The sequence below is a fragment of the Cyprinus carpio genome, chromosome A10 (genome assembly GCF_018340385.1).
Source record: "Cyprinus carpio isolate SPL01 chromosome A10, ASM1834038v1, whole genome shotgun sequence".
Taxonomy (NCBI): domain Eukaryota; kingdom Metazoa; phylum Chordata; class Actinopteri; order Cypriniformes; family Cyprinidae; genus Cyprinus; species Cyprinus carpio.
Window position 1 is genome coordinate 878,959 of NC_056581.1, and position 24,663 is coordinate 903,621.

The 24,663-nt window shown below is 37.4% G+C and overlaps 1 protein-coding gene across 1 annotated transcript in view; it reads left to right on the forward strand.

Annotated features, from left to right (window-relative positions):
- The window catches only part of plppr1 (phospholipid phosphatase related 1), a 49,917-nt gene that overhangs the window by 20,174 nt on the left and 5,080 nt on the right, over positions 1-24,663 (forward strand). Inside the window, exons 3-4 of the mRNA XM_042764667.1 lie at positions 15,760-15,948; positions 19,871-20,003. Of these exons, the coding sequence (XP_042620601.1) occupies positions 15,760-15,948; positions 19,871-20,003 (322 nt within the window). The remainder of the gene's footprint in view (positions 1-15,759; positions 15,949-19,870; positions 20,004-24,663) is intronic.

Sequence of the window (24,663 nt, forward strand, 5' to 3'; positions counted from 1 at the left end):
ATGATATGTAAAAATATGATACCAATACCGATTTTGTGATAATGCTTAAATAATATTTTTGTCTGTATCTCCCAGCCTTACTTATCTGTTTTTGTTTATTAGTTGCCTACTGAGTGTGCACTTGAATGACATTTAACTTCCTCCTTTAGTGTTGGTGATTCTTTCCGTTTGTGACTGCGTACAATAGAAGGATTACACATTGGCAGCAAAGTACCGGACTGCTTGCGAAATGGCGTAAGAGAGAAGTAAAATGTGTATCTATATTAGCAGCTTCTCAATCTGACTTCAGTTGGTACTTCTCATGCAAACAGAGAAGAAACGCACTTAAAAAACATGATTCTCGCAGAGGTTCCCTTTACAGGACGAATCCTCTATTCCTCAGGGCTTTCTACTAAATGGATGTGTGTTTCTTTTCTTTTGCCTCTGGATCTGCTTGAAGCTTTCAAGACACATCAAAAACGGAAACTAGGCCACACAGAAACGATCATGCAGCTTAATGCTCGCTAGTGAAGACGATTAGAAATACAGTCGTGCGCAGTTTCTTTAGAGAGATTATTCCTGTGAAAAGGCACCCGATCCGAGAAGCGTGTCCAATATGGTGACATATGCCAGCTACGTTTCTCTCCCAGCTCCTGACTGTGCAGGAACTGGAGGCTGGCCATCTTCTGATCATGTTGTTCTTGTTCCTGTTGGTCAGTCATTGGGCTTGTTTTTTACTGACAAATAGCAAGGCAAAAAGGGATGCGTAATTGGCTTCTGCTATAAGATCTTGTGCCTAGTTTTATAATAAAAATAATTTGCTATTGTATGCTTGGTTCAAAATTTCTATTAGAATATTTGAGGCGATCTACACGTCTGGCTTCATCAGTAATGATGACCGTATACCTGGAGCACTCCACAACCATCTGTTGACCTATTTTCACTGTTAGCTCTGATCAAAGTAATATACACGCAGTGAAGATTATAATTATACTATATGCGTGATTACTGTGCTGAGTATACTATATGCAGGATTAATTCAAAGGCATGAATTTATTAAAAAAAGAATAATAATAATGGTGTTTTTACCCATGATGCATTACAACCCTTTGAAGTGAATGCTATGTTTAAGCAATGTTTGTTGAAACTCAGAATGTAAGCTGAGCATTTTGACAATGAAGGTCTCGAGTCTTATTAAAACAGTGGCATGGTGAGGATAAATAACTAAATGAACAAAAAAGGTCAGGTTCAAGAATCAGTTCAAACTGTTTCATTGAACTGATTTGAAACTGATTTGATTCTAATTCAACTCTGATTCATTTGTGTCATCAGTTTAAATTGTTCATATGTGGCATATTAAAATACTTAAATGCGTAGGCAAATATACTAAATAAATCATTGTTATAATGATTTAAATGAAAAAAAAAATCTTATTAATTTAACTAAACCTACTTAGTTATAAAAAAACATGCTTTGTTTTTAAACTTTATTTATTCATTAATTCATTTATTCATTCATTCTTATTGCACATTATTTTATGCTTGATTGGCCAGCGATACGCTAAAATAGAGTTTAAATAGGAAATGCATGTAGAATAATAATGTAGAATACAGTTTACTTTCAGTTTACTGGTAAAATCAGACTTTTGGCATTATTGGGACCAACAAATTGTAATTCTGCATTGTATTATCATATATTATAATCAGTATTATATATAGTAGTTTAAATGGTTTACACCTGGTGTTTTTTTAATTTTTTTTGATCACTAGTGGTCAGTGAGAAATACAGGTGTAAATGGGGTCCAAAATGTTGTCATCGGATCGCATCACTGAAACCATACGGAGGTAGTCAGAAACGCATGTGACCCGGTCGCAACTAGGGCTACAAACATGAAGAAAGGTATCAGATAAACTGTCCCTTTTATATTACAAATCAAGGCCAAATGCAGTTTCATGTTCAAAACTATTTTTGGCTCGCAAATGTTCTCAACTCACCCACCATAGCTGCTGTGGGAAAAGATAATTATGGACCCTGCCTTAGAGACAGAACACATTGAAGCTGCTTCTTGAGATCTGCTTCCTGCAAGCCACCCATTCCCCAATAACATCAGACATAATTAATTATTCATCCTTAAAGTCCAGCCACATAGTGCTGTGCTCTTGCTCTTCAGCCATCCATTGGGATTTGAGCTGTGCTTTTGTGTCTCTCTCTGTCTATAAAAATAAAGATCTAGTTCTTTGAAATTGTTTAAGCTGATGTGTGTTATTTTATTATATTCAGGACACATTTTCATTTAAGTTTTATTGTACTTAAAACCGTTTTATCAAGCGACATCCTTCTGACATGTATTAGTTTATTAATCTAGCTTGTAACTTTCAGATCAGGTGTTCACTTTTGATTGCAGGAAACTAAACATTGTTTGAAAGGCTAACATTGTAGGCCTCAAGGCAGAAAATACACTATAACATTCAAACCACTGACAGATCAAGTAAATAACACTGATTATATCATTACAATTTCACCTGTCAAGGGGTGGGATGTATTTGGCAGCAAGTGACCAGCAATTTCATGTGTTGGAAGCAGAAAAAATTATGAAGCAAAGATTCTGTATACACCTGGTATTATGATGCATTTTTTGTCAATCAAGTCACAAGAGGACAACACAACACTAAAAAGGTCACCCTACGTATAATCCATCGTCTCCTAAGTATATTTTGCGAACTAATTGTACAATATTAGATCAAAAGATCAGAAAAAGCCCATGTACACTGCCCATTGACTCTCCCCTTAAAGAAATCAGGAAAGTGGACAAGAGAGACTTTTGTCAGAGCATTTTGTCAGAAAAGTCGGTTCTGTGATCAGTAGTAAAGATTTACTACTGCAGTGTGTCCGTAGTTCACCGACAAGCTACATAAAATCGCGTTCATAATTGCAGCCGATTTAATCGTGTGAATATGAAATCGTAGAAAATTATAAAAATTATAAAAAGCTGTTTGTGTAGCATGACTATGAACTACGGCTCTGTGTAGTAAATCCTGCTCCATCTAAAAACACATGAAAATACCACGTTTATTAACATGTTTTTACTCCAAACTCACTTCATAGCGCTAGTTGAGTGTTTGAAGTAAATCCTTCTGTGAGGTGATATGGCTTCTTACACAGAATAAGGCATGCAACATATTTAATGGTATTCTAAGCAGTGATAAAGGTTAAGTCGATTAGCATTGCATTATTATATACTTTATTATAATAAAAATTATAATAAGACAAACTCAGATAAATCATATATTGTCGTAGTCGTGTGTTTATTAGACAAGTTGAATTAATGAAAGCAGTTAAATCTTCTGTTTATTCAGCTACTGCTATAAGCATTTCCTGGGTTTCTTCTGCGGGCTGTATTTGGAGTTTCAGCGCGAGAGCGCCCTCTGGCCTTCGTATGGAGATTTACTGTTGACCAAAAATGCATCTTTGGCAAGGGCCGAATAGTGATGTCTAGATGACTTGGTTAAAGGACAAATCTTCCCAGGTATTCATGATATGCCCACATAAAGTAGTGCAAGGAAAGACAACTAGTGAACCAGCATCAGGGTCATGGGCGCTCAAGGCTAGCCCGTCTGGTCTGATCACACAGCTGACCAACTGTAGCTCAAATTGTTGAAAATTTCGCAGTGCATTGCAGTTTGCTGCGTATGGGGCTTTATATCTCAGACCACCCACATTGCCCACAATGATGCTTGTTCACCACCAAACATGCCTACAATGGGCATAAGTAATGGAAGAAGGTTGCCTGGTCTGATAAATCATGGTTTCTTATAGATCAGGTGGATGGGCGGGTACATATGCGTCGTTTACTTGGTTAAGAGACGCATTATGGGAAGAAAGCAGGCCAGTAGAGGTAGGGTTATGCTCTGGACAATATTCTGCTAGGAAATCTTGGCTCCTGGCATTCATGTGGATGTTATTTTGACACGTACCAGCTACCTAAAGATTGTTGCAGACCACGTACCTATACACCCCTTCATGGCAGTGGCCTCTTTCAGCAGGATAATGTACCTGCCACACTTCGGAAATTGTTCAGGAATGATTTGAGGAACATGACAAAGAGTTTAAGGTGTTGCTTTGGCCTCCAAATTCCCCAGATCTCAATCCGATTGGGCATCTATGGGATGTGCTGAATCATCAAATCCGATCCATGGAAGCCTCACCTCACAGCTCGCAGGACTTCAAGTATCTGCTGCTAATATCTTGGTTCCAGAGACCACAGGACACGTTCAGAGGTCTTGTGGAGTCCTTGCCTCGACGCATTAGAGCTGTTTTGAGGGACCTACATGATATTAGACGGGCATGATATTAATGTTATGGCTGATCAGTGTAGACTACCCAGCAAGCTTGGGAAGTCAGTAGAAAACTACAGTCTGGCTTAAATGTTTCCTCCCAGTGAACATACTTGTACCTGCCAACACCATCAAGCAAGCCAACCTCAGCCAGAGATAGATTTACTGCTTGGATGGCTCACCTGAAGACTTTTAGTCTACTTTATCCATACTTTTGTAAACTTGTTTCAACATAAACCAAGTATATTGTGCTCTCAGTTGATACTTGATTGCGTATAAGATTTCAAATGCATTGCATCATAATCTGAAGAGACAAGGATGATAACTTCTAAGTTTCTTTTAAGTTTATTTTCTTTAAACCCTGCAAAAAAAAATCAGTGATGTGCAGATCACAGATGCTCCACAAATAACCTGAGACAGTTTGACAGTATGTTCATGGAAGAATGTAGTGAAACTGCTCAAATCCAGGCATACAACCATGATTGACACATGCTCTAGAAACTCTTGGCTGCACTGAAAGTCAACAAATCTGGATACTGAAAACAGTAAATGCTTTAAGTGATGTCTGTCTAATTATTTGTAGGAGAGTTTAGGACAGGCCCACTGGTGAATCCAGAAGATGCAATTAACCTATTAAAATAAATGAGCTGAATCAAATATGTCTGAGTAAACAGCTCTCTCTTTTCACAAGCACACATTAAGCCCAGAAACGTTCACCCCAAAATGAAAATCAGTGTTAGGGGTGACGCATTACAAGTAACGTATTTTACAAGAAATACAAAGAGTTACTTTTTCAAAAAAAAAAAAAAAGTAATAGCAGTTACTGTTTTCCCATGTATTGACTGACAGCTCTCCTGTCCTCATGTTGAGAGAAATCAGGAGTGAGTGCAGAGGTGTTGTGTGCGCTGTGAACATGATGATTACTATAGATCTAGACTAAAGGTGAACGTGCCCAGACTAAATGTGAACTTGGCCAGAAACTAATTCGGTATTCCTTAAAATGAATAAAAACCTATAATATGATGCAAACCTGCAATGATTAAATGTTAAATTACACAAAAATACAAAAAATTGTATTTAATCCCATTTTTTTAACCAATATCTCTGCTGCTGACCTTCGATGATCCCAGTTCAGCCACACTATGCAAATATGACTTTAATTAAACATAGCATTTGTTTACATTTAATTAATTTATTTTTTTAATCACTGAAGTGTGTTGAATTTTCTCCTGCATGGCAGCGCATCTGAAAGGTTTGTCTGAGCTGTGGTTTCTACTGTGCAGACGTGAATTTACATTTCCTTCAGCCTGAGGCTCATTCATTTCACTTCTGGTGTGAAAACTTGTATGCTGTTATTTTTGTGCATGAAACACAAAAGGAGAGTTTTGGAAGAATCTGTACACATTTCATTTCCATACGATGCAAAATTTCAAGTCACTTAGTCAGTGGGTTGCCTTAACCATGTAGAGCACAATTGTTTATACACTTATTTATTTGCAAATGTTATTTTTTTATTTGTATTTTGTTTGACTGTGTGTTGTTGTCTCTGTGTACTGGAAGCTTACAATATGTCACTAAAACAAATTCCTTGTATGCGCAAGCATACTTGGCAATAAAGCTCTTTCTGATTCTGATTCTTCTGATTCTTTCTAAATATAATTTAGAAATATTTAGTAAGCAAATTACTTTATATGTGCCGTAACTGCACAAAATGCTAATATGCATAATCCATATGAATGCTGCTGTATAGAGGAATATTTTCAGGAAATAAATGAATTTTGTACTTTTTCTCACACAAAATCATTGTGTCTTCAGAAGTCTTGAAATCTAGTGCATGATCTTAAGTACAGTCTCAGTGATGTTTTTATAGTCATTTCTGGAGCTTGAAACTTTTCAAAAGTGCTTAGGGTCAAATCGATTTTTTATTTTTTTATTTTTGAAGGAAGTGCTCATTGAGGCTTCATTTATTTGATCAAAATTACAGTACAAACAGTAATATTGTGAAATATTCTTACGATTTTAAATAACTGTTTTGATGTATTTTAAAATGTCATTTATTCCTGTAATGAAAAAGTTGAATCATCAGTCTTCAGAGTCACATGATCCTTCAGAAATCATTCTGATATGCTGATTTGATGCTCAAAAACATTTAATAATAATTTTGAAAACAGTTGTGCTGCTTAATATTTTTGTGCAAACTGTGATATATTTTAATCGAAATATAAAAAGAATGTAACTAAATATAACCTAAAATATTTAATATGTAATATAATATGAATTTTTTTTTTACATTATTTATGTCTTTTCTGTCACTTTTAATTAATTTAATGTGTCATTGCTGAAAAAAAAGTATTAATTTCTTTCAGAAGTTTGGAACACAATTAATGATTTAATTTACATTTATGTGAATTACTTCTCTAAGTATGTGAACCTTCTCATCTTCTTCATATCTGAAGTCTGGTCACATTAGTTAGTAGGCCATGACTCTTTGAATACTAAATTGTTTGTGAGCTCCTTTTGATGTTTATTTTATCAGGACTAATGATTATGCAAATGTGTTTTTTTCCCTCCTTTCAATTGCTTAAATGTTCAATCAGTAAGAGCTATTTCAATCAACTACACAATTAACCTAAATAATACATCGACGTAAAAATGTAACACATCTTCTGCTTCCATTACAGCAAAAAAACAACGTCCAGAAAACATGTATTCAGGTGTAATTTTGCATTTTGATTTGATACCATCTTTAAATTCAGAAGAAGTGGATGATCAGTTATTATAATGTATGAATAAACTCATGCGGTGTCAAAGCACTCTGTAAACTATTTTTACAGCACACATTCTGAAAATAGAGTGAAGCATCTACTCATGTAATTTGTTTGATTCAGCAGTGAACAGAATGATGAATCATGGTTGTGTAAGTCGTTCATCATGTGTCCCAGTGAACCGCTGGGGTTGTAAGTTGGCCGACTGCTCGTGTTTATGATGCACACAGCCTGTTATGATTGATTCTGCTGGTCTGAAACAGCTGTAGCATTGCTCTTGCGTTTAGTTTTAGATCTGGTCTGCTCTGGCTGGACGTGAGGCTGATGGGATATGCCTTCTTATTTATAAGGGATTATGGGGAAACAGAAGTTTTACATTTGTCTGAAGGAAATGTTAGTGGTGCTTGCAAATCTTTCTGCCACTTTGCGTGGTTTTTAGTGTGTTGTGAGGTGGTTGCTTGGGAGTCTGGGTAGTGGTTAGGTTTTTTTTTTTTTTTTTTTTGCTGGTCCAATCGAAAGCCAAGCCCATTCAGTGATTTTCTGGTCTATTAAAGAGGTAGTTCACCCCCAAATTTAAATTATATCTTTATTCACTCGCCCTTATGTTACACCAAACCTGTATTTCTGTGGAACACAAAAATGTCTCCCATAACATTTTTATTCCTCAGAAGAAATAAATACTGTACATGCAGGTTTAAAACAACATAATGGTAAGATGACTGATAAGATGATTGAATTTTCATTTTTGAGTGAACTAAGCTCTGGTTCCTCATTCAGTGTAATTCAAGGGGATTTTTATTTTAATTTTCCATTTATTTGAATCAGTGGGACTTTATCATCCATATTGCAAATCACAAGTCTGCCTGCTGAGAAGAGTAATAGCATGTCTTCATATCAAGCACCACAATTTGCGGCATCATTTGAGAGTATGAAACACATTTCAGGACAAGTCACATGATCAAGTTGTAATACTTAGGGATTTGAACATAAATCTGTGGTGGAAGAAAAGTTTTTCAGTGAATTGTTTATTTTGAAAATTTGATTTTTAAGGTGAAATATTCCTTTAAGGCAGCTTAGCATCCATTGTTCTTTAGTTTTAAGGGCTCAGCTGATGACACAAAATGAGGTTACGAGTCAGTATTATAGCTTAGTACTATCTGGATAATGCCTATTGTCTGTCTGACATAATAGAATAGTAAGTAGTACAGTGGATTCTGATCAGTGTGTAGTAAGTAGTAAGCTTGAGTTTCATTCTGAGCATCTCTCTCTCTCTCTCTCTCTCTCTCTCTCCCTCTCTACACACACACACACACTCTCTCTCTCTCTCACACACACACACACACACACACACACACACACACACACACTCTGTTAATCTTTGCCGTGTTGTTGGTGTTTGTAGTCACATGCTGCCCCCTGTAGGATATTTTGTATCATGCTGATTATTGCATTGTGTTTTTGGAAATGAGAGAAATCTCCGGGACTGAGCTGTAATTAGTTTATCCAGCATAAAACAAAAAACAAATTCTAAATAAAATATTTGGTCTCATTCATCAGTCCTTTTTACATTCAAGATTAGATGTGCTGAACAGTAAGTTTGCTTGGGATACTAAAGGTATTTTAATATCTGTCATAATAGACATATTACAGATATGTACTAAGAACATTAGTTGACTAAAATTGAATACATTTTAAGATTAATGTTGCGTAAATGTTTATTAATGATGAGTATTTGCCGTTTTGTTTTTGTTTCGTTACCCTTGTGAGAAAAAAAAAAGTGCACTTAATTGCATTAAATTTGTTAAATAAAATTGTTGTTGTAATGTACTGTACATATTCAAAGTACATTTTTTTAAAAACCTGCACTTGCTGGTCATGTAATGTATAAGACCACTTAAGTGTACTTAGAGATAACACACTTTTTCACTTTCAAATCGTTTTAACAATATTTTGTCAAGCTTTAAAGTAGTACACTTATTTGATGTGTTGACTAACATACTAAAGCACATGTGAACTACTTGATTATATGTAACTGTAGTGTGTTGTTTGATATTACATTTAAAGTTAATATATTTTAAATGTAGTAAATTGCAACTTAATCATTACAAATGTGTATTTACAAAAAGATTTGCATACATTACATACAGTTTTTAATTGAAATGACATTAACATAAAGTTTCATTTACGGTAAAAGCTTGCCAGTACATTCAACAGTACACTATATGTAATTATGTAATTACATATAAAGATGCATTTAAATCCTATACTTAAGAGGGTAAATAAGTTCAGTTGATTGCATTTAATATAAATCTGTAATACTTTTGTATTGCAGTTTACATGCGTTTAAGTTTCTAAGATCACTGCAATCAATTCAAGAGTAGGAGCCCTTTTTAAAATGGTAATTCTTTTTCACAAGGGTAGTCTTTGGTACTGAATTGTCAAATTATAATGACTAAATATGTTAATTTTGGCTATATCATACCGACATCATGTAATTTACAAATGCAATGGCATTTCTGCAATTATTCGGAAATGAAAATAAATATATCGGATTCAAATTAGAGCATAGTGGAAACTGTACAGCTCAGTCCATCAGAGTGATGGATATGAATGATTTGCAGGGCAGCCTCTCCTTCAGTCATATGAAAGTCCGTTTAATAAGGTCTAGGAAGAGATCTTGATGTTGTTTGTAGTGCATTGGACATTTCTTTTCTGGATTTTCATCTTGGTGGGTTTTTGCTCAGAGCACTTTGTTGTAAAGCAGTGTTAACTGTACTGTGTTCAGTCCTGAGGGGTTATGAGAAAAACACTTTCATGTTGTTGGAAATGGGCTTTATTACCCACAGGCTTTCTGTGCATTCACAGGACAACAGTTCAACATATTTGGAACAAATAACGTTTCTTGTTCTTTGTATCAAGCTAAATCTGTTAGTTAAAAACAAAAGACAAAATAGCAAAACTAAAACAAAAATGGTTAGTTTTGACTTTTAAAATCTGATCTGGTTTAGAACCCATTGTACAATAGCCAGTAGACATAGATTTGTAAATAAGTTGAATACTTTACACGCATGGCATTCATAGCTATTTTACATTTTGTGAATTTTTGGCTACTTCAAATAATTTTGTTCAATGTAATTTGTACATGTTCATATGATCTGCCTATGCCCAACTGATGGTGAGGTTTAGCGGTGGACCTTCATGCTTACCTTTAATAAACATTTGACATCAAATCGTATTGTCTGAATTCATAAGAAATCACCACCTCATAAAATAGCAATGTTTTTCATGAGATTGGGTTGAAATACTCCTAGTTGCAAGGTTTCTTGTCAACTTTAAACAACTAAAGGCTGGAATACATTACACAACTTTTTAAATCTGAATAGATTTTAAAACACTTGCCACCTTTGTAAACAGTCGCAGAGGAAAAACTGGCCATCATACACTAAACGACTGAGGATCACACTCGACCAGACTTTAAAGTCGTTCCGATCACAACAAGCTCACACAGAAATGTGCGCCTTCTTGCTAGGAGACAAATGAAGTTCAGCATGTTCTAAAATTAGCTGGAAATATCAACAATGTTTGATATCCTCTGACTGGATGGATTCATAGTTTGAAGCTACAAATCAGAGTCTGTGACCATCATGCACTACACGATTTTCTATTAAATCTATCAACTAAAATCTGCAGCAACTAACGTCGACTTCTCCAGACTTAAATTGGGGAAAAAAATCTAACTTAATTCTGTGACTGGATTACATTATTTTACCACTGATTTTAGCCCAGATTTGCATTTAAGCCAAATGGAAATCAAGCACAAGGCAAAAAGCTCAAGATATAGAGATGACACTCTAATCAGTGCTCCACAATGGTGGAAAAGCCTACATTATGAAAACTATAGCTAGCTATCAAAATTTGTTATTCTGTCAAGCCAGATAACGTTGAATCTAAAAAAAAAAAAAAAAAACTTAGTGGCATTTGCCTCAGATTCATGTTCAGCACTGTTGCCAACTACTTTCAGTGGAATATACTGTAGTTAAAGGCATAATTATAAAGTCACTAAATGTCACTAGATGTCACTAGTATCAAGTTCTGTGGTATAAATTAAAGTACTGTACCATAGAATTGCTGTCTAATAGCATCACCTTTTTGTAAGGGTCTTTGTGCCAGTGAAGGGTTAATATTATGTTCCACTTATAGTTTGAGGCTGCTTTTCTGAATCCACCTACTGGAAAGAAAAGTGCTGTGTCAGTGGATCGTGACTGTAATTGGGTTAGACATGCTTCCCCTTCGGCTCCATATGATGCCCTTTATATTATGGTTTAAGTCAAGCATGAGGAATCATGGTACGTGGGCTCATGAAATACTAATGAGGTGCTGACTCAGTATATAGCTGCAGGGTTCAGATTGTGTTGTTTCAGAGGTTGAGATGTGCATAAAGACCCTATTTAACCTGCTTCTGTCCTGATATGACTTCTGATTGTGCTGGTGTGGACTGTAATTTGATTTAGGGGTTGGCACTGTCAGCTAGTGGTTAAAAGTTAAACCAGAGACAACAATTTCTTCTCAGTTTGTAAAAGCATAAAGATGGGTCATGTATTCACAGTGTAGGACAGTGGGACAGCTTTTGAGCAGTTGAAATACACTGAATACACATTGTTTTGAAGTAAAGATTTGTGTACAAATCTAGTTTGTGTTGAGTTAAATCCCATCTTTCAGCTTTTTTATCATTTTCAGACATGTGGATCTTTGTTCCAAAACAGGGACTTTGTTACATTGTTATAATGTTTCATTTTCTTCTTGTTTCAGCTGACTAATTCAAAGCACACCAAACTTGTGTTTATGCAAGTCATAGTAAAACTGAGTAAAACTGTCCTCTCTTAGGTGTGAGTGCAACTGTTTATGTTCCACATAATGTCTTTCATATTTCTATCAATTAGATCATGAATCAAGACTTTGTCAGGAGAATGGTAATTACACGGCAATTTAGGATTTCAACTGTGATAATAATGCGCTCATCCACAGAATCAGACACTGATGCTTTTTACTAATGCATTTCCCATTATGAATCCGTATACAACTTTGTTTGTTTGGTTAGTTGAGTTGCATTGCTTTCTGACCACAAACGAACGGGGTTGTGAACTCCAGAGTTCATTTTCAGGCCAGTCGATATTGGACTGATTGCTTTGGTGCAGAATGGAACGCAATGTGTTCATATATGCCTAAATGAACCGAACTATTGGAGAAAATCAAGGTGTGAATGCACTCATATACATGACCATGTAAACCTGATAGATTTAGTTCTATCATTACAACTGGTAATTGATATGACAATATTAATGTATTTCATCTTGGCAGAATAGATCTGCTACACTGCTGCTGCTGAATTGCAGCTGCTGTTGGTTATTGCTGTATTTGTAGATTATCGCTGCTGCTGCAAGCAAGTACAGGAACTTGCTACTGCCAATACATAAGTCGATATGGTGCTGTGAGTATTTGAGACATACTGCTGCTGTGCAAATAGCATATATAATAACTCGTAGCAGATCTATACAGGTGGAGCTGGGGAAGGCGGAGGGTTTCAGAGGAACTCTGAAAGCATGCTGCAATGCTCAAGCGAATTCTAACCAGCCATTTAAATGTAAAGCAGCAAGCTCATTGGCCGCGTATGCAACATGAACCAATCAACTTGTGACAAGTCGTTTAATGCTAAGAATATCATCAGTTTACGTTAAGGACCCATCAGCCTGCGCCATCTAGCGTTTCATGACAGAAATTGGTATTTTACACTGGCAGTGTCACGGGTTGTGTTGAGAAGCCAGGCAAAGGACACAGCAGGTAAAGTCCTAAAATTCTCAGTTTAGTTACAGACTTTAAACTCAGGCAGATAAACAAGGGAAAACACAACACCGTATAATGGTGACCGAAACACGAGTGCCAGAAAGGGAGCAAAATAAATAAATAGACAGACCAGGATAATTAACAAAACACAGGTGATTAAGGTAAACTAATCAGGCTAAACGAGACCAGGAATATAATCAAATAAGGGCACACAGAAAATAAAACAAAACAGAACACAGGAAAAACACAGAAACAAAGTTGTTCATTGCAACTAAAAGGGTGACATAACTCCCCCCTCGGAAAGTGCGTCCTTGTGCTAAAAAACATCCAGAGAGGTGAGAGGGTGGGCGCCCTGGAGGCTGGTTAGGTGCAGCTACACAGGACAGGAAGCTTCCAGGGCAGGGCTGGCAGTTCAGGGGGCCATGGCGGTGCCGGCTATTCCAGAGGCCATGGCGGTGCCGGCTATTCCAGAGGCCATGGAGGTGCCGGCCTTTCCGAAGGCCATGGAGGATGGGTCTTCGTGGCCTTGTCCAGGTTCTCCAACTCGACCACTATGGCCATGGCATATGGCCCCACCAAAAGGGAGGAGTGAAGCTGGCTGACAAAGGTTTGGGCAGACCTTTCTGGGACTCCGGATATGTCGGCGAGCTGGCTGGGACCACCCAGACTCGGGAGACCCAGGAGAGCTGGACGGAACCAGCGGAGATCCAGAAGACCCAGGAGAGCTGGACGTAACCAGCGGAGATTCAGGAGACCCAGGAGTGCTGGACGGAACCAGCGGATATTCAGGAGACTCAGGATAGCTGGACGGAACCAGTTGCGATTCAGGAGACCCAGGAGAGCTGGTTGGAACCAGCTGAGATTCAGGAGACCCAGGAGAGCTGGACGGAACCAGCAAAGATTCAGTAGACTCAGGAGAGCAGGACGGAACCAGATGAAATTCAGGAGACTTAGGAGGTCTGGGCTCCCGGTTGAGCTCTGTGGGGTGAGTGGGCATTCTGGAGCAGACTCCATCACTTCTGGAGGTTCTGCGTGTGCAAGATGCCACCTCTCGGGGAGGTGGACACAGAGGAAGGGTGGCGGATTTCAGCAATTTCAGTCTGCCACTTTTGCTCCCAGGTCAGCGCAGTTCGAAACCTCCTTCCCCAATTTAAATTGGGGATGTAATTAATAAAGTCTGCTACGGGTCTATAACAATCATAAGGAGAAGGGAATCTAAACAAATTATCATTGTTGAGTCCCTTCCGGAAGCAAGCATTAACCATATGATCGCTCCAGTTCACCAGATGGAAAACACTCAGGAACTCCTCCACATATTGAAAGTGAAAGTGACGTGACATGTGGCCAAGTATGGTGACCCATACTCGGAATTAGTGCTCAGCATTTTTCCCATCCAAAGTGCACACACACAGCAGTGAACACACACACACACACACACCGTGAACACACACGCGGAGCAGTGGGCAGCCATTTTTTGTTGCGGCGCCTGGGGAGCAGTTGGGGATTCAGTGCCTTGCTCAAGGGTACCTCAGTCGTGGTACTGAAGGTGGGAGAGAGCGCTGTACATTCACTCCACCCACCTACAATCCCTGCCGGTACGAGACTCAAACCCGCAACCTTCCGGTACTGAGTCTGACTCTCTAACCATTAGGCCATGACTTCCCCAAAGGCCATCCAAAAGTCGTCCACCCTGTTGAATGTTAAACAGCTTGTCCTCAGCCCAGTTCATTTTGCGTGGTCACGGGTTGTGTTGAGAAGCCAGGCAAAGGACACAGCAGGTAAAGTCCAAAAACTCACAGTTTAATAACGGACTTTAAACTCAGGCAGATAAACAAGGGAAAATACAACATAGTACAACGGTGACCGAACCACGAGTGACAGAAAGGGAGCAACTTAAATACATACTGTAGATCAGGATAATTAACTAAACACAGGTGATTAAGGTAAACTAATCAGGCTAAACGAGACCAGGAACATAACCACATAAGGGCACATAGGAACTAAAACAAAACAGAAAACAGGAAAACACAGAAACAAAGGTGTCCATGGCAACTCACAGGGTGACAGGCAGCCAACAGTGGAATAATTAAATGTTTTTAAAGTTTCTTATTCTCATCAAGGCTGCAATTATTTGATCAAAATGACAGTAAAATAGTAATATTGTAAAATATTAAAATTTCAAATTTGAGTATACAGTATTTAAAAGTGTAATTTATTGCTGTGATCAGAGCTGTTTAGAGTAGTACTGATTTTCAGTATCATTACTCCAGTCTTCAGTGTCACATGATCCTTCAGCAATCATTCTAATATGCTGATTTGCTGCTCAAGAAACATCAACACCTGATTATTATTATCAGTGCTGAAAACAGTTGTGCTGCTGAAAATTTTTATGGAAACATTATTTATTTTTTTTCAGGATTCTCTGATGAATTGAAAGTTCTGAAGAAAAGCATTTAGCCATCAATTTCTTCTTCTTAATAAAAAAAAAATATATATCTATATATTTACCTGACCCCAAAAGATAGTGTAAAGTTACATAACACATCACTTTAAGCTGCACTCTCAGAGATGCTGTCTTGCATGTTTCTTTAAAGGCCCTTTATGTAACTCTGCTGGAAATGAATGCTTGAGGAGTGTTTTAGAGGATTAAAATATACTGTACAGTAAACTTATGAGTGGGCCTAATGCAAACAGAAGAACAGATGCTTACATGAGGTTCGGTGAGTGGAGATGGAGATGAGACAAATTTTGGAGAAATTTTGTGTGTGTTTGTGTGTGTTGGTGAAATGAAGACGTCTACAGTCACTTTTGTTAAGTTTGTTTCTCTGTTATCTGTTCAGTTGGTGATCATGGCCGGGACGGTGCTGCTGGCGTACTACTTTGAATGCACAGACACGTTTGGGATCCATATCCAGGGTTTCTTCTGTAATGACGCTGACCTGATGAAGCCGTACCCCGGGGTGGAGGAGAGCAGCTTCATCCCTCCTCTCTTCCTCTACTGCGTGGTGGCCGCAGCGCCCACAGCCATCGTGAGTAGTGATAGCGCCAGATCGCCCACTGTTCATCCAACAACCGACTGGTTCATCAGTGAGGTTGACTTGATTTTTTACGTTATTATTATTGCTCTCTGGTGATGTAAACAACATTCATTTTAAAGGTTCAGTTTCCTTCTGCTTAATAAATACTATAAACTAAAACAACAACAACAACAAAAAAACTCTTCTTCCAGTGGTCAAAGAGGGTGGGAAATATTATTATTATTATTAATAATAATAATAATAATAATAATAATAATAATAATTATACTCTAAACACATAGTAATATACTCTGTTAAAATTCAAACACATAGTATTAATATAATGTAATATAATATAATTATTGTTATTATTATTTTTTTGATGTTGCACAATTAGTAGAATTAAGATCTAAGAATCTCTGGCAGATGGGTTTGTAAAACAGATCAATTTAAATGAATGATTCAAATAGATCATGGAATATTTCAATACATTTTTTTTTTTGTTTTTTTGTTTTGCAGTTTTTGTTTTCTTGTTATTGTTGGACATGAACAGCAGAGGGCACTGCAATACCAACATACAACAAACACTACATTCATGCCTTTTTCAAGTAAAAGAATTCAGTAGCCCAATTATTTTTAGTTGATTTTATTATTAGTTTTTTTTTATTCTTATATTAATATTATTACTATTTGACCTCTATATTTCAATTATGCGCAGGTGTAAAACATGAATGGGAAATAAAATGTAGTCTCCAGAGTGGAGTTTCATTGTGACTCATTTCCTTTTAATAACCACACGGATCATAAAACCAAAGACAAATTAGAGAGAGTATTTCTGCTGAAAATGATGGTCTCAGTTTTACTGCCTTTGCTTGGGCCTTTATCAAAAGTGCAATGAAGCAGATAGGAGTTACAGAGGTCATTTTTCAAATTAGATACACCATGTGGATGTATAAAATTTTTTTAATTGTTCCATTTTATCAAGAATAATTGCAGGAATAATTCACCCCGGTATGAAAACTGTCATCTCACTCTCATGTCATGCCAAACACACAGTATTTGATGATGTTCGGTGAGGCAGGATGTTCGTGCTGCTCTTTTCCTTACAATGACAGTGAAGGTGACCAAGGATTTTTAAACTCAAAGATGGCATAAAAGTATTACATAAAAGTATGTGCACTGTTTTCTTCTGAAGTCATACAGTAGGTTTGAGTTGGAGACAGACTGAAATTTAAGTTGTTATATTCATCCCTTTAAAACTGCATAATATCCTTTAAATGACTTACATTGTTCTTGTGATAATTAGATGATTAGAGAAAATTAAGCTTTGATTTTTGGACTATTATGAGTTTTTTCATTGTAACATTATTTAAAAAAAAAAGCATTGCAAAAATCGGATATGCAGATATGCCCATGCTTTATAAGGAGACTAAAATTATGTTACTAAATATATGTTATTAAAATTGTTATTATAATTATTATTATGTTTTTTTTTTATTGTATATTATGTTTTTTCTTTTTGTCTTTTTAATTCATAGAAGCCATAATTGAGTTTGACTTGAGAGATATACTGTAAAGACCTGCCGCAGCAGCTGACTCTGGTCTTGAATTTTTTCCTCCCTATGAGATAAACTTTCTCTCCTCTTTGTGGTAGAACATGAAACTAAACAGAAACCCCCCTTTGCGTTTGGTAACTTCAGAAATGGTCAGTGGCTGAGAAATATCTGACTTCAAAGTGCCCTGTGAAAAGGTGTATCTTTTAGGTGCAAATGGGCAAACGGCTTTTGTTATTATCTGTATTTTTATTTTTTTTTATTTTTTTTTTAGCTCAAACATGCATCCTTCCTATGCAAATTATTCCATCAATTGGTCTTTCTTAGTAAATTCTGTCTTTTAGTATGTGTTTAGTTATGTTTCTTGACTGTTTGCCATTTAGAGACCCATGCATGTGCAACATGTGATTGATGCTGGGGAAAACATGCATCCAATAAGTCTGAAATTCAGACATTTATGTTTCAGAAAGTACACTATTGCTTATTGATTTTTCTAATAAAGTGGTTCACAACTTTTTGACTCAGCGGCCCTCATTGTCCAACACAATATTCAAAGCCCTACCCAAATATAGAATATTTGCAGTGTTTCCTTTGTAATTATGACAAGGCTTCCTGTTTTCAACCTTTTTTTCCATTAACAGAAACTGAGAATACTGTGTAATCATTATATATAATCATTTTGTGAATCCAGAAATTTTAAGATCGGTATGTTCATCAGTTACAATGTTATAGAAATGATTTGGATAGGGGTGATTTCAGTTTACATCTTGATTTTGATTTATAGTTTGATTATTTTAATATATTAATATTAATTTTACAATTTACCCAAGCCCATGAGAGTTGGCTGAGGCCCCCTGGTGGGCCCCGGACCCCTGGTTGAGAACCATTGTCTTAAAGAATTATGGATGTGTGTATGAAGCTTGTATAATTCCTTTGAAATGTTAAAAGAAAAGACCAACCAAAAATTAAATTTTATCATGACCTATACATTCCAACATGTTTTTTATGTTATATATATATATATCTATATCTAATACCTATATATTATATATTATATATATAGATATATATAGATTATAATATAAATAGTATTATTATTATATTATAGTATATATATCTATAGTATATATATATATATATATATATATATATATATAGATATATCTATATATATATATATATTTTTTTTTTTTTTTTTTTTTTTTTTTTGTGAAAAATAACAAGGATAAATTTAAGATAAATCTTAGAAAGACATGTTTTTGTGTATGTGTGTGTGTGTGTGTGTGTGTGTGTGTTTGTGAGAGAGAGAGAGAGAAACAGTCCCAAATTTAAATTCTCAATTATCTCACATTTGTGTTTAGATTAAAAATTGGTGCATAAATGAATCATAACCAAAAGGCCATTGGTTCTCAAGTGTTGTAAATAAACACAATGTACCATTTCCATTATGCGGAATGATCTTAAGATCTTAAGAAAAAAAAAAATGCTGTGTAGCAACATAAGGATAATAAAATGATGACAGTTTTCAGTTTGGGATAAAATATTGCTTGGTTTCTGAAAGTATTTATAATATTTGATATTTACGGCTTTGAATACACCTTTGAATATTTATGACTTCTGCCAGGAGTCAAATTTTGTTTGTTATTGTGTATCATTATTGTTATCTTTAGTGCGAAACGCTGTGATTAGTTACAGTTGATTTACTCAAAATAATACAAGGGCATTGTCAACTGATTATTAGAGGTTCACTCAATTTCACATCACAGAAGACTTTTGAAAACCTGATTTTCCTCATAAAATAGAGATATTATTGAAACTATAGAAAGAGTTTGATGCACTCTGACTTTCACAATGCAAAGTGAAATTTACTTAAAACATCAAAGCAAAATTTACTTAGAACATCAAAAACCCTCTGAAATTGCCATGGTTATGACATCATGGCCAAGAGCTCATTAACACATTACTGGCCACATTCACATATCATTGCATATTTGGCAGTTCTGCACCCGTCCTGATGAACGACAGTGTGAGCCAATCCTGTTTTCATATGTGACGAAGTTAGCAAAATGACACAACAGATGTCATTTACACACATATATCTTAAAGGTACAAACCGAATTTACTAAATTGTCTTCAGACCGAAAACTGGAGTGAGTTACGCCAGGTTTGATGCCATTGACACCGAAATCGTACCTGTTTTTGGGTTATGACTCCATAATGTAAGAACTTATGTGAAGAATATAGTTCCTGCCATTTTGAGAGATGAGCAAAAGATCAGAAATTATGATATGAATCTCACTTGTATTTACATAAGCTGCAATAACTGCTTGAATCTAAGTTTTTTTTAAATTTTTTATTTATTTTTTTTGTCTTGTCTGTAGATATTTGTTGTGGAGATTTCCATGTATATCATGAAGTCCACTAGAGAAGCCCTCATAGCCCAGGAGAAAACCATTGTGACGGGCGAGTGCTGCTATCTAAACCCTCTCATCCGCAGAATCATTAGGTTTATTGGTGAGTCTTCGGTTTTCATTAATGCTAAACAATTCAGCTCAGTATCTTTTGGTTCCAGTATGGATTTTTTCAGTGGCTAAAACTGATATTTTGGGATTTTTGTTTTCATTTTTTATTTATTTATTATTATTTTTTTAATCTAATACATTGACATTCATTTTGGACTGTCTGCTGTGTGAACATAGTAGGGCTGGGAAATGTAATGTGTTAATTTCTGCAAGTAATATTGGATAATTAATAAGTAATACTGTGGATAGCGTTACATGATTGTGCTATTTGCAGGTCATTTGCTATCGGCTCAGTGAAGCAAAGGAGTTTTATTACATACACTAAACAAAATGATAAACACAACACTTTTGTTTTTGCCCCCATTTTTCATGAGCTAAACTTAAAGATCTAAGACTTTTTCTATGTACACAAAAGGCCTATTTCCCTCAAATATTGCTCACAAATCTGTCTAAATCTGTGTTAGTGAGCACTTCTCCTTTGCCGAGATAATCCATCCACCTCACAGGTGTGGCATATCAAGATGCTGATTAGACAGCATGATTATTGCACAGGTGTGCCTTAGGCTGGCCACAATAAATGGCCACTCTAAAATGTGCAGTTTTACTGTATTTGGGAGTCCGGGGTGGGGGTGCAGTCAGTATCTGGTGTGACCACCATTTGCCTCACGCAGTGCAACACATGTCCTTTGCATAGAGGTAATCAGGTGGTTGATTGTGGCCTGTGGAATGTTGGTCCACTCCTCTTCAATGGCTGTGCAGAGTTGCTGGATATTGGCAGGAACTGGAACACGCTGTTGTATACGCCGATCCAGAGCATCCCAAACATACTCAATGGGTGACATGTCCGATCTGGGATGTTTTCAGCATCCAGGAATTGTGTACAGATCCTTGCAACATTCATTATCATGCTGCAACATGAGGTAATGGTCGTGGATTAATGGCACAACACTGGGCCTCAGGATCTCGTCACGGTATCTCTGTGCATTCAAAATGCCATCAATAAAATGCACTTGTGTTCGTTGTCCATAACATACGCCTGTCCATACCATAAACCCACCGCCACCATGGGCCACTCGATCCACAATGCTGTTGGGGCAGCTGTGGCCTAATGGTTAGGGAGTTGGACTTGTAACCCGAAGGTCGCAGGTTCGAGTCTCGGTGCTGGCAGGAGTTTTAGGTGGGCGGGAGTGATTGAACAGTGCTCTCTTCCACCCTCAATCTCCATGGCTGAAGTGCCCTAGAAAAACACACAAAACCCACACACACTATATATATCTGCCCACTGCTACGGGTGTGTGTTCACGGTGTGTTCACTTCTCACTGCTGTGTGTGTGCACTTGGATGAGTTAAATGCAGAACACCAATTCCAAGTATGGGTTACCGTACTTGGCAAATGTCACGACTTTCAATGATGACATCAGCAAACCACTCACCCACATGACGCCATACATGCTGTATGCCATCTGCCCTGTACAGTGAAAACCAGGATTCATCTGTGAAGAATGTGAATGTGAGCATTTGCCCACTCAAGTTGGTTACAACGACGAACTGCAGTCGGGTCAAGACCCCGATGAGGACGACGAGCATGCAGATGAGCTTCCCTGAGACAGTTTCTGACAGTTTGTGCAGAAATTCTTTGGATATGTAAACCGGTTGTTGCAGCAGCTGTCCGGGTGGCTGGTCTCAGACGATCTTGGAGGTGAAGATGCTGGATGTGGAGGTCCTGGGCTGGTGTGGTTACACGTGGTCTGCGGTTGTGAGGCCGGTTGGATGTACTGCCAAATTCTCTGAAACACCTTTGGAGATGGCTTAGGGTAGAGAAATGAACATTCAATTCATGGGCAACAGCTCTGGTGGACGTTCCTGCAGTCAGCGTGCAAATTGCATGCTCCCTCAAAACTTGCGACATCTGTAGCATTGTGCTGTGTGATAAAACTGCACAGTTTAAAGTGGCCTTTTATTGTGGCCAGCCTAAGGCACACCTGTGCAATAATCATGCTGTCTAATCAGCATCTTGATATGCCACACCTTTGAGGTGGGGGGATCATCTCGGCAAAGTAGAAGTGCTCACTAACACAGATTTAGACAGATTTGTGAACAATATTTGAGAGAAATAGGCCTTTTGTGTACACAGAAAAAGTCTTAGATCTTTGATCAAAAATGGGGGCAAAAACTAAAGTGTTGCGTTTATAATATTGTTCAGTGTATTTAGCATTAAAATCCATGTGTAAAATAATCTTTGAAGGAGAAAAATTAACAGATATCTCTTGTTTAAACATGAGAGCACACAGAGTGATGACAAACATCTGGAGTTATCTCATAAATAAAGGCAAAGCAAAATGAGACATCGATTATTTAATTGATAAACAACTTAATGAAAAAAAAACCTCTAAAAAAAGAAGGACTCCGCTTTGGCCCGTTGACCTGTGGGCTCCACCATGGCTCCTAGCTCCCTCCTCTCTGCTGTGGCCCGACAGTCCACTAGCTCCACTGGGCTCCCTCGTCCCTCCGGCTCTGCTTTGGGCTGGTGTCGACCATCCTGTGTCTTAGGACTCCACTCCTCCGGCTGTGCCTCGTCCCTTCATCTCTCCTGCTTTGTCAGGCCCCTTCATCCCTTCAGCTCCTCTTCAGTCCTCTGTCACTCTGGCTTGACCGTGGCCTTTCGGATCCCCGCCTCCTCATCAGTCGCCGATGCCATCTGACCTAGAACACTGTCTTAGACTTGATGGCTGCTCTGTCAATTCTTCATCATCAGTTAGGAACCAAGGTGTGCTTTTTGGTAGCAATCTTTCCTTAGAAAGCCAAATTTCTAGCTTTTGTAAAACTGCATTTTTCCATCTCAAAATATATATCTAAATTACAACCTATGCTCTCAATGTCAAATGTTAATCCATGCGTTTATGACCTCAATGTTAGATTATTGTAACGCTTTATTGGGTGGTTGTTCTGCACGCTTAATAAACAAACTCCAGCTAGTCCAAAATGCAGCAGCTAGAGTTCTTACTAGAACCAGGAAGTATGACCATATTAGCCCGGTTCTGTCAGCACTGCACTGGCTCCCCTATCAAACATCGTATAGATTTTAAAATCTTGCTTATTACTTATAAAGCCCTGAATGGTTTAGCACCTCAGTATTTGAACAAGCTCTTGTTACATTTTAGTCCTCCACGTGCACTGTGTTCTCAAAGCTCTGGCAATTTGATAATACCTAGAATATCAAAATCAACTGCGGGCGGCAGATCCTTTTCCTATTTAGTGCCCAAACTCTGGAATAACCTACCTAACATTGTTCAGGAGGCAGACACATTCTGTCAGTTTAAATCTAGATTTAAGACCCATCTCTTTCACCTGGCTTATACATAACACACTAACACATTTCTAATATCAAATCCTTCAAAGGATTTTCAGGCTGCATTGATTAGGTCATCCGGAACCGGGAACACTTCCCATAACACACAATGTACTTGCTACATTGTTAGAAGAATGGCATCTACGCTAAAATTAGTCTATTTCTCTCTTATTCCGAGGTCACCGTAGCCATCAGATCCAGTCTGTATCCAGATCAGATGGTCACTGCAAGTCACCCGGATCCAGTACGTATCCAGCCCAGATGGTGGATCAGCACCTAGAGATGACCTCTACAGCCCTGAAAGTCAACGGAGGCTAGGACAACTAGATGAACCCAATATCCCCTGTAAAGACCTTGTCTCAGATGACCACCGGGACAAGACCACAGGAACCAGTTGAGTCCTCTACACAAGGTGACTTTGCTGGAGCCTGGAATTGAACTGCTGGTTTCGTCTGGTCAGAGGAGAACTGGCCCCCCAACTGAGCCTGGTTTCTCCCAAGGTTTTTTCTCCATTCTGTCACTGATGGAGTTTTGGGTTCCTTGCCGCTGTCGCCTCTGGCTTGCTTAGTTGGGGACACTTCATTTCCAGCGATATCATTGACTTGATTGCACAGATTTATTTATTATTTACTATTTAATCTGAACTGAGGTGGATGATGACATCACCAAATTCAATGATGAACTGCCTTTAACTGAAAAATGAGTGTTTACTATTGTCATTTTGCATTATTGACACACTATTTTCCTAATTAATGCTGTACAGTTGCTTTGGCATGATCTGTACTGTTAAAAGCACTATATAAATAAAGATGACTTGACTTGACTCTGCCTTGGCCCCCCGGATCCTCCCCGTCGCCCTGCACAGTAAGTTGTGTGTGTGTACCTACTTAACCATATTTTGTGACAAATTCGTACCTGAAAGTGAGCTAATTTTAGCAATACCTCCTTTTGGGGGATATCCTCATTTGTAGAAATGGTATAACAATAAAGACTATTATAATTGTTGTTATTTATGTTAGGGCGTGGGTTCACTGACAAACCTGTGGGTAGATTTTGACTCCTTTTCTAATAAAAAAAATCATTTGTGAATGGATGGTTAATCAACTAAACACATTACTACTACTACTACTACTACTACGACTATAAATAAAAAAAAAAAAAAAAAAAACACCACTAATAATACTTGAGTGAGCTCTCAGAAGTAAAAGTGCACCACAGATCCAATAAATTTTTGCTAGGATGGTGTGACTTACCTGGAGATTTTCAAGAAAATGTTTTAAAGTAAAACTGCTGAGCTGTGGCT